This window comes from Rhodnius prolixus, unplaced genomic scaffold, assembly GCF_049639745.1.
Source record: "Rhodnius prolixus isolate KJV_2025 unplaced genomic scaffold, Rpr scaffold_3, whole genome shotgun sequence".
Lineage (NCBI taxonomy): Eukaryota > Metazoa > Arthropoda > Insecta > Hemiptera > Reduviidae > Rhodnius > Rhodnius prolixus.
Genome location: NW_027411603.1, coordinates 39,162,760 through 39,173,966, shown reverse-complemented (window position 1 = coordinate 39,173,966; position 11,207 = coordinate 39,162,760). Strand labels below are relative to the sequence as shown.

Here is an 11,207-nt window from a genome sequence, read left to right as displayed (position 1 = left end):
GTTTTAGTTGTCTCTAGTAATAAGTGAAAAGAAGTACTTAGTGTCAAGTATCTTGTATTATTAATAGAGTAACTAAGTCAAAACAATAGCGGCGAGTTTCAAACAAACTAACTGCAATCTCACTTACTTAAAAATTAGGATAATGAGCATCCTGGTTGAGTTGGGAGAACATTTGAGTAACTATCGCAATATTTTCATGTTATGCTTGTATCAGCAAATTTATAGTATTTGACAAGAATTTTAATTTGAAGCAGACTGCAACCCTTTAAAAGGAGACGGCGTAAAATATAAAAGGTGGTCACTTCGCTCTCCTTATGGGTGTACGCTTCTTGAAGGTGCTAGTTTTGAGCCCTAGATAGCTGAGGATACGTTAAGGTGATTCCTCTTGAAGGAGAATCCTAAGCCATACGTGAAAGCCGTTTTGCAACCGGGACACAATTTCTAATCTTTTCTATTTAAATATTTAAAACAATGCCGATTTTAACAAAAATATTGTTAGAAGGTTGAATCCTACACAAAATAAATGAATATCGATGGTTTATATGAATTTCCATATAGTTTTTTGCGCATGGACATTCTCGACGTTGCATCAATAATTTTAACTTTACACATTTTCAGTACTTAGTATTTTTATAATTGTAAATAACAAAAAATATCTTTGTTTCAGGTCGAACACGGAAACAGATAAATCTATTAGTCTTTCTGAAAGTAGAAATTACCCTTTGGATGATTACCTTGTAAGTTAAACTTCGTTTTTTTAAATTTTCTGTAATTGATCGCAATACTAATAATTTAGTTCATTACAGACAACTAAAGAAAATGAGTCACTTCCCGAAAGAAAACTTCGGAATATGGATGGTGTGTTATTGTTGCAAACAAAAGCCACATCACTTGCTAAAGAAGCTAAAAAACAACTTGAAAAACCTATTTTAAAAACACCTGATCCTTCTTTAGCAGTTGAATTGAGTACATCGGAAAGGTGGGTTATTTAGAACTTATTTAACTTATTCAAATATAAGGTTTCCTCAAATTTATTTCTAATATTCAATCTTGTACGATTATATAAGCTTTAAGGATCCTGAATTTCCTGGGATGGCACTGTAAAAAGAATTCCAGAAGCGAGAATCGGAACTGTCTCGTGCCAATATACGCTTTTACTCTTCCAATGAAAATTGTAGACAGGAAATCTCGGTACTAAATATGAGAACATTTGAAATTTTGAATACATTTTCTACTAATTAAAATTTTCATTATTGTAGTTGATCTAAGTATTGTTCATTGTTTTTGGTGGCTGATTCATTAATCCGGATCAAAGACAGAATCATGCCAGTTTCAGTTATGATTTTTATATTAATTTGCTGAGCTTTCGGCGTAGAGACTAAGTAATCTTCAGGGCTTATTGACAATATAGTATTTTTACATTGTCATTATAAATTTGGTGTATCTTCTGTTCTGATTGCTTATGAATTGACATTTAATGTAGTTATATTTTTTTCAATTATAGTGAAAGTGGTCGAACTGAGGAGCAAGTTGATGCCGTGTTTTATGAAACAGCTTTTCAAAAGGTATAATCCTATAATCAAATAATGAAAGAATTTATTTTTAATGATATTTCAAATTGCTATTATTAAAATCGCTATTTAAGAGACTAACTATGGTTTAATTTTTGTATACTCACTTTTTGAAATAAATAGTTTGACAACAAATATTTAAAATGTTTGACAAATTCAAAATAGGAAATCAATTATCAAAGATCGAATAATTTTAATGTTTTGAATTTAGGCATTTACTTTTTTCCAATAAAAATAATAAACATTTTTGTTTCCAGAACCACTTATCGCATTGTGTTAACTGTCAGAAACCAACTTATCAACAAAGCCATTTTAGCCAATTTGACCATAAAGCTGATTCATATTGCCATCACCATTCATTAATTTCGTCTAGAAATAATCATCACTTCCCACACGAGGAAAAATTTTCTGCAGTTAACCACAAAAATTCGCATCTTTTTGAAATGTCCAAGCCTCAGAAAACTAATTTAGGCCATAATAATTTTAGATACTCAACTCCATCTGATGAAGGTATTCGACAAGGCAATTTTGTCAGTCTAGATCAAATAGTAAGACCAAATGATTCAATAGTTGCGGTAAAAGAGAGTCCCCACAACTTTGTGAAGCAAACAGTGCACTGGTCTTCAAATTTAGAGAAGGAGTACAAGAAATTAACTCATGTCAATGAAAATACTAAATCTGGTACATGTACATCTAAACAATCTCTAGGACGTAAAATAACACATGATGTTTGCGTTAATACAGAAATGCCTAAAGTGAACACTTCCCTTATACATGTTAAAGGCAAAGATTGTTCTGTAGCTGAATCAAATGTAAAGAAAAATTTTCAGATTCAAGAATTACCTGGAGTAAATATTCGTCCCCAATTAACCAAGCAAATTGGCCCGCGCATAAATATAATTTCGACAAATAAACAATCAAAAAGTCAAAATGTTGGTATGGTAAAAATTGTTCATCAAAAGAAAGCAAGTGCTAGTTTTGAGCAGGCAGTTGCTTACAGAAACAAAACCAAACAAACAAATCAAATGGTGGATGTTCTTGAAGGAAGTCCTGCTAAGCAACGTCCTGTGTCAATTCCAGATTATGATAAAATAAGTGTGATATCGAGTACAAACGCAAGTTATGAAGAACCTGTTACTAAATCAAATAAAAAAGAAAAGAACTTCTTAGAAAAAGAAAGGCTACTATCTGCTACGAGAATGTTAAGAGAGAATACCCCTTTAACGGACGATGCCTTCATGAAATCGTTGAAAACCCTGGAAAACAGAGTGAACGAGATTTACAAGTATCAACTAGATGATTTCAAAAAAATACATGGCTTATCTTCCTCAAATCAATTACAAAGCTATGATTTACCAAATAGGATGAATATGGTAGCAAATTTATTACAAGATGAACTCAAAAATTTTGGTACCAAAGGTGAGGATCATTTTGAAAATTTTACTGCAATATTGCAGTTATTATCTGATGATATAACTGAATTTTTGGAAGAATATAACAGAAATAAAAATCTTTCATCTCAAAGTGACCATTCAAAGCATAGCACTGAACCCACTTCTCAGAGAGATCTTAATCAAAGAGGTAGGTAAGTTTAATACTTTCTATTTATTTATAGCTAAATTTTGAAAATTGAGTTTTGTTGGAGATGTCCGTTTCGAGGTCCCATGAGTCAGAAAAATATATTTTTGGAAAATGGTGTTTTTACTCCACTGATAGAAAGTTTATTTGCTTGAATCACATAACATATATCACGTGTTATACATGTTATTAAACATAAATATAATACACTAATAAAGTTCATAAAGCAAATAAGTATACATAATAATACACAACAATATGTATACTATTCAGCACAGAATAAATAATACATAATATATGTACATATTATAATATATGTATATAATACTTAATAAATGCAATGTTAATCTAAACTTTCTGTCAAAATCCAGTCAAAATTTCTCTTGATAATAAGTTTATGAAATAAAGTTAAAATGTCTTTTGAATTAAAGAAGGATCTTTTGATAGACCAGTTATGACTGGACAACGACAGGTCGTTATAATTTGTTGAATTAAATGTCGTTTCTGTCAAGTAGTGGACATTCGTAGAATTAGAGTTCCCATGACTGATCTGCACTATTGTCGCAAGGGCAGTTGATATTGTTAATTATGTGAACTTGGTGTAGGTAGTTCATCTTCCGTCAGTTTCTAGTTAATTTTCAAAACTTCCTAACTTGTACTGCCGGTATGAATTTCTGTGGCTCCCTGTCCTTCGTTGAGGTAGTCTTCTTCCTATTACTTTTATCACAAACATTTTCCTACGTAATCGAATTCCAAGAAAATTAAATTAAGAGAAATATCATGTAAATGTTTACACAAGATATTTTTTTTTTTTTGTTATAGATCCTTCAGTACGAAGTCCTCAAGCGATGATGAAATGTGAATATATTCCATATAGAAATCTATATCCTGGAAAAGGTGCTGTAAATCGTGACGTGGAGATTACTCATGATAGGGATATGGATTTACGACTTACAAGGATTAAGAAATTTTATGAAATCAATCGTAAATTACACAGTATTAAATTGCCTGAGAATATAAATGATAAAAAAATTCCGCATGGAAATAGAAGTGAAATAAATGAAGTGAAAGAGGCTTCTGCAGCACTACAGAATGAAACTTTTGTGTAATTATACTGCTTTTCTTGTTTATTTGACTGAAACAGTCAAAATTAAAAAAAAAAAAGAAAAAAAGGCAACTAACTTTTATTTATTTCGCATATTTTAGAAGCAGTATCTTATTTTCAAGAATGATTTGTAGATAAGATTCTCATTTTCTCTCTCTGTTCTCTTTTTTTTTTTTTTTTTTTTTTGGTGATATTTTCTTTAAATAACTTTATTGCACGTGCTATTGCCTCTGTAATAAGTATACCATTAATTATAAAATAGCATGAGAGGAGTTACCACCAATTGGTGGCTCTCGAATGTGACAATTATTAAAATACACTTCTCGAGGTTAATATGTCCGGAAGAGTGAAAGATGAAAGCTGATCAATGAGAGGGTTGTCTTACAGAAAAGCGAAAGCAAAACTAGTCCAGAAGTCCGACCTAGATTTGATTACAATTTTCCTCGCCCTAGTTCGTCCTTACATAAATATGATGGAGTTTATTAGTTTTATTTTTGTCTTTTTAAAAAAGTTTTGTTTTCCAAAGAGATTTATTTAAAATATTAAGTACCGCTGAATAGTCATTACGTCTGTCAACTAAGTAATTTCGCTAAAGCTGTTTATAATTTTCTAGTGTTTTTTATAGTATAGTTTGTCAGAAGGGTATAGTAGTTGGTACTACATAAATCGTGCTCTCCGTTTATTAGTTATTAATGTTGTTATGAGAAGAAGGATTTTGTTACAATTAGAGGTTTGCACTTATTTGCGTGCTACTAAGTCCAAGAAAGACTGTAAATCAAATCATGGATTGAATCGTCAGGCCAAGAGTCAAAGTATGTCTGCTATTTATTCTAATTTAATAGTGTCAAGTGTCAGAAGCACTCGAATGTGGGGTCAAATAAGAGATCGTGATTGTGTATGTAAATTAATTATTTGATTTAATTTTGTTTAAAGTCAAAATTTGCCTTAAATTTTCATTTAAATAATTTCAATTTGTTTTCAACTGCTGAAATTGTTTGTTTAGGGTTGAACCGCAGGAAAAAAATGGTTCCCTCAGTTCAGCAATTAGAAAGGTTGGTATTCAATTAAAAAATGTTAATTACATTACTAGTTATAACTTCTTTTGAAATATCAATTAAGCATAAGAAATAAAAAAAGTAAATTTATTAAAAGAAGTAGAAACTGTTGCTTTCATCAGAGAGTTTAACATTCTCGCTGTTCTTTAATGTTTCTGTCACAAGTTACTAGTGACAGATGATAATTCCGATGCCGAAACAGAAATGTATGCATGATATGATAGATAAAATTAACGATATCCAACACTGCAGAACCATCTCATTTTTATAAGTAATAATACGGCTTAATTTTTCCGCCAGGAGAACGAAGTTAATTATGAAGAAGATTGGGAAGAACATGATGAGAATGAGTCAGAAACAAGCTATGAACATAGTCACTTGAACAAGTCACTTGAACATATTCAAGGTAATGAAACTAAAAAAACAAAACAAAAACAAAAAAGAACTAATATTATACTGCATTTTGTGTCTTTTTTTCTTAAAAGGAAGGGTTATTTGGTAAAAGAATTTTTCTGTCATTAAAACTATCCTGTTATCCTTAAGCAAGATCATGTATGACAATATCAATCCATAATTGTTTCTGCGAACGAAGTAGGCAAAAGGGATTCTGTTTCTCTTACTTCCACGGTAAATCATGTTGAATATATACTTTGAAATAAAAGAATGCTTTTCGAAGTATATTTCAGAAGCCGATTTCAGATGGTAAGCTGTAGCTTGCTCTGAAGCTTGTAGTGATAAACAAAAGCTTTTCTTAGATTGTGCTTTCGAAGGCTCTAAAACAATACCGTTAGTAAGTAATTAGCAAACATGGCAAATCAAGAGATTCGTTTTGAGCCAAGAAAAAAAGTTCTAGAACATTAACAGCAACACGATTTCTGCTTCATGTGAGCTTTCCATTTTTCGTTTATTTTCCATGAAACCTTGTTTTATTTACTCGAATTGTAAATCAAAAAATTATTATTATTAAAATTATTGCATTACTAAAGTTAGTATCTTTATAATCTATTTAATTTCAGATGATGAATTGCTTGGAAAAGGTACAATGCAGACTAAGGAATTTTTGCCAGCGAAAAAAACCTTAATACAAAACCGAAGAATTGAACATGAATGTAACTCTCAGACACAAGTAGATGTGAAATCAACAAATGTATGTGAAGATACAAGAATGGAATCTAATAAGAATAAAACTAAAAATTACATTCCTAAAAATTTGACTCAGCAAAATCAAAGTACGGTAGATGAACGACAAAATTCAGTTTTGAATGAAAATTCTAATAAAAATGAGTTTCCTTCTTGCAGTGTTGCTAATGAAGACCCTAAGGACAAATCTGTTCCTTTTCCTTTTCTAAAATTAACTAATCCTCAAACAAAATCCTTATTAGAAATAAGATTTCCAGAAAAACATTCTACTTTTAAGAGTTCAATTACAGTTAATTCCTGCTCATCGAGAGATGAGATTAAATTGAGCTATGATAGGGACGAAAGGACTGTAGTACATTCTGCTGAAAGCAAGTCATCAATTTTTGCTGGAGAAGAAACATTACAAAAGAATCCTAAAGGAATTGTTCAAGAGATCACACCTCAAATTTCAGTTCAGAATGCCCAAAATGCAACCGAGAACAATTTAGGTCCTAATTTACATCCGAATCAGATGTTCTCTCCCACTTTCATGGAATATTTAGAACTAAAAATTAGAGACATTTTGAATAATTTTCAAAAGTCAACTGCAAGTAGTCATGATAGAGAAATTCAAACAAATAATAATGATTTTGATTTCTTTACTTCTCACAAATCACCCAATGGGATTCAAACTTCAAGTTTTTTACCACCCTACCAATCTGATAGTTCATTAAAGTACAGCGTTCCAAATTCAACAGTCCCTTCGGAGAAAATGAGTGAAACTAAAGGTGCGGTAACTGATTTAGAAGTGCCCAAACTTATTTTAAACCTATTTAAAGAGTCTTCTGATTCGAATTTCAACTCAAACACAAGTAGAACTGAAGATTTGCAGAGTACTGTTGAGGAAAATTTTTTTGAAGAAAGAAAATATGAAAACGATGATGCAAATTTTGTTAATTTTAAGAGATTAAGTGAGTCATTGCCTGAAGAAAGCACAGACATTCTAAACGTAAAAAGACTTCTACCATTACCACAAACTGTTATAAATGAAGAAATAGATCATGAAAACAATAGTCAAGCAAGCAGCTCACGTAGGAAACAAATTACTACTAAATTAGCTGAAGATAATACTTCAATTCCTTCAAAACAAGAAGAAAACATTGCTGAAACGCAAGAAGTTAATTCTTTAATAATGAAATCTTTACTTCCCCTTCCTTCTGATTTGCTCCCAGGCATTTACAGTAATTCACAGATAGCAAGTGATGACAGATTATCTAATTCTGATATAAGTTCACGAAATGTAACTTCAAATTTCAATTTGAGTCAACTTGAAGCTGCAAGTGATCATGGTCTTCCAACGGAATTACTTCCTGCTCCATCTGTATTAAACACGATTATCCACGAAGTCCAAGAATCGCCTCTTCCGCAAAATTTCCAAGATTGCTGTGAAGATGAATCTATTATTCCTTCCCAAAATTTGCAGATACGTTATTATAATTCAGTAAGTAACATTTATTTTTCTACTTATGGATTATATATCTTCTCTTGCGTCTCATGAGAGAAAGAATTGCAATCGTGTCGAATATTATTAATTAAAATTATTTAATTGAAGGATTTATTCATTTTTAATAAAGCTTCATTTTACTTATAAATTTAATTTAAAATTCAAAAAAAATTCTCTTCCTTCAGATATAAATTACCCTTTTATTGTGACATTTTTTTGAAGTCTTGGCTTTCCCATGATTGTATCTTTCATAGAAATACAAATTATAAAATGAATGAATCCACGACGATATTTTTGCCTTTCAAATGTTTTAGATTTATTGATGTAGTAAAGCGCAGCATAGACATTTTAAGTAAATGTTTAATTCTGATCAAACATTACAGGATGAAATGTCTGATGGAGAAATTGGATTTGTCTACACATCAAATACATACAGCAGTGGAGAAGTTAAGCCAAGGAATGGCAGTATTGAAAATTCTAGTTCTAATGTAAATTCTTTATCAGACGATCCGAAAGAATGTTCAGTTCAAAGAAAAAGCTTTCAGCATCCATTAATAGAAAAACAGAAATTACATTCCGATAATCAGTTAACCACTTCAAATGTTTATAACAATAAAGGAAATATTTCCTTAGGAGACACTCCTGAGAAACTCATCCAGACAACAGGTAAAACAAACAAATTTTAAAAGCTGATCCTTGACCCTAAAAATTTCTTCTGTTTATTATAAACAATCATCAGCACTTATTTGTATTCTAATGGTTTTGATTAGAATACTATTTATTTAGTAAATTCATTCTTACAGATTGTTTCTGCGATCTTCAACGTACACACCCTTTTGATGAAAACATTTCTTTTGAAAGTGGGAGCACTGAGGAGTCAACAACAACTACTACTACTACTACTACTACTACTTCTGAAACAACCTAAAGGAAATCTTAACGAAATTGTCTTTGTTTTGTCATAATTACTTAAAATTACTTCCTGTATGTTCTTCAAATATTGAAGAACTTAGTGGACTAACTGTCCACTGCTCCTTTTTGCAGTATGAAGTTTTTGTGATAATTTCTTGATATCTGTACTATATGGGAAGTACTTTAAAGGTATCGAAAGGAAAAGGCGGCTCACATTAATAAGTTGTAATGAGAGCATTCTGATTAAAAAATATATATATAACGACAATTATAATAATTTATTAAATAACTGTTAAAAATTACGAATAAATTATTAAAAGTTCTTAATGGCAGGTCTACACAACTTTTTCTTTGATAAAGTACCTGATTGACATTAAAAATATTGAAATGATGAACAAATAAATAATTAAAAAAGAAGACAAATAAATTTCTGAAACTAACAAGAATTGTGAAAAGAAAAATCAAATTTAAATCTAAATAGTGTGGATATAGAGAAGAGTAAATAAAATAAATATAAGGATGTTCGGTAATGATCAAGAAACGTCTTTTTGCCAAAACTATTGGTGCTCTACGTTATAACTACTAACTCTTTTAACATCCAAGAATCTTTCGACAAAGGGCACCAATTGTATTCGAAAAGTAGAGCATCATTAAAAAAAGGTTTTTAAAAGACTTTCTTTGGCCATGGCCGAACATCCTTTTCTTTATAATTTAGTGCCTTATTTTATCATTTATTAACAATATTAATTAATAAAGAGCAATTATTTATAATTTCATTAATCAACATCTATTTTCTTTTTACTTTTATGCTTGACTTTCTTTGCTTTTCAGTTTTCAGTCCAATAAATAATTCAATTCTCAGATAAACCTTATTTATTTGAATCTTCTACGCCTCATTATTTGGTTCGATTGGAAACTGGATGCGAATGGTTGAGAGTGATGCTGTTTAGGGCAATGCTTAAGTGGTGGGTAAAGTTAATCAATATGCCTGATTCTAGATTGCCTAGGATTTGTTTTTTGAATGAGGTTAGAACGGAAGGGGGATCAAAGGGTTACAATTGGGCCTCACAATTGAGATCACTGTTAATAATGGTTGGTGCTGATAACTTATGGTTGCAGCAAGATTTGTGTACCGTTCAGCTTAATCTTTCTGACTTGGTGCTGAGAATGAGAAATCATTGTATCTTATTGGATATTAATCGTGCCCTTAATTCTCGGTATAATACAATGTACAGGACTGTGAGTTTGCTTGGCGAGCCGGAGAGTTATCTCCGACTTAAATCTAATTTTAAAAAAATTAAATTTATTTGCCAAATTCGCTTGTCTTCGGATAACTTATTAAGGTTCTCTATCGCAGGTAGGTACTATTCGATTATGGCCAGTGATATATGTATTTTATGTAGCAGAGCGCCAGAAACGTTGTACCATATTTTATTTACTTGTCCAGCCTTAAACCATTTAAGATCTATATATTTAAGCGACTATGAATGCTCCCTCAGCTCACTATTTAGCGATCTCCATCTCATTCATAAAATTAATAATATATATAAATATTTTCTGCACGCCATGTCCCTAAGGAATCTTATAAACTAATTAATATATTTTCCGTGATCTGTTTCATTAGATTCATTCTATGTATTCCTTTTTGTTTATTTCATAATTTCTTTTTTCTTTTTATTACCTAGGATTATCTGATTTATTTGTTTTTGTTTCCAAGATAATGGTTTTTTTTTGTTTTTGTTCTTAAAATTATGTAATTAAAGTCTGATTTTGTTTTTATTTGTAATCAAAGTTGATTTTTATCTTACTTTCTTATTTTGTCTCTATGTATTATCAGTTTGTATAATATAGTCTGTACTGATCTTACTCTATTTGTAAAAACTTATGTTTACACAAATAAATTATTATTATTATTATTATTATTATTATTATTATTATTATTATTTGAATCTTCTAATGTCAAACCTATGCCAAACTTACTCAATAGGCAGTCTATCTACTATAGAGAGCTGTAAGATCACATGCGTAGAAACTACATTTGCAATGTGGACCCTAAAGTTCGCTTTTACCGCAGACTTCATTACTTATTTTTAATAAAGGGATCGGATTTATAGAAAAATGCTCAGATCTTAAAGAAGCGCACCAGTTTCATTTTTGAGAAGATAATGGCGTGAGCATCCTTCAGCTCTCTGACTTTATATTAACCAATATGTTCTTTCTGCTGACAGGAAATTAGTGGCAGAATATAACTTAAGCTGAGTCAGAAATACTTTTTAAAACTGAATACATTCTGCTTATATTTAAAGCGAGTCTTTCTTTTGAAAAGGATTTGGAAGCAGATTAAAGAATATTAAGACTTCTTA

At 30.6% G+C, this 11,207-nt stretch overlaps 1 protein-coding gene across 3 annotated transcripts in view; it reads left to right on the top strand.

Annotated features, from left to right (window-relative positions):
* The window catches only part of LOC141452624 (uncharacterized), a 266,411-nt gene extending 255,648 nt beyond the window's left edge, over positions 1-10,763 (top strand). For all 3 annotated transcript variants that reach the window (XM_074124951.1, XM_074124952.1, XM_074124953.1), the window contains 10 exons: positions 668-737; positions 807-979; positions 1,505-1,565; positions 1,829-3,152; positions 3,972-4,254; positions 5,258-5,306; positions 5,610-5,715; positions 6,326-7,929; positions 8,316-8,598; positions 8,736-10,763. In XM_074124951.1, coding sequence (XP_073981052.1) covers positions 668-737; positions 807-979; positions 1,505-1,565; positions 1,829-3,152; positions 3,972-4,254; positions 5,258-5,306; positions 5,610-5,715; positions 6,326-7,929; positions 8,316-8,598; positions 8,736-8,860 — 4,078 coding nt within the window. In that variant the 3' untranslated portion in view covers positions 8,861-10,763. The remainder of the gene's footprint in view (positions 1-667; positions 738-806; positions 980-1,504; positions 1,566-1,828; positions 3,153-3,971; positions 4,255-5,257; positions 5,307-5,609; positions 5,716-6,325; positions 7,930-8,315; positions 8,599-8,735) is intronic.
* The last annotated feature ends 444 nt before the right edge of the window (positions 10,764-11,207 follow it).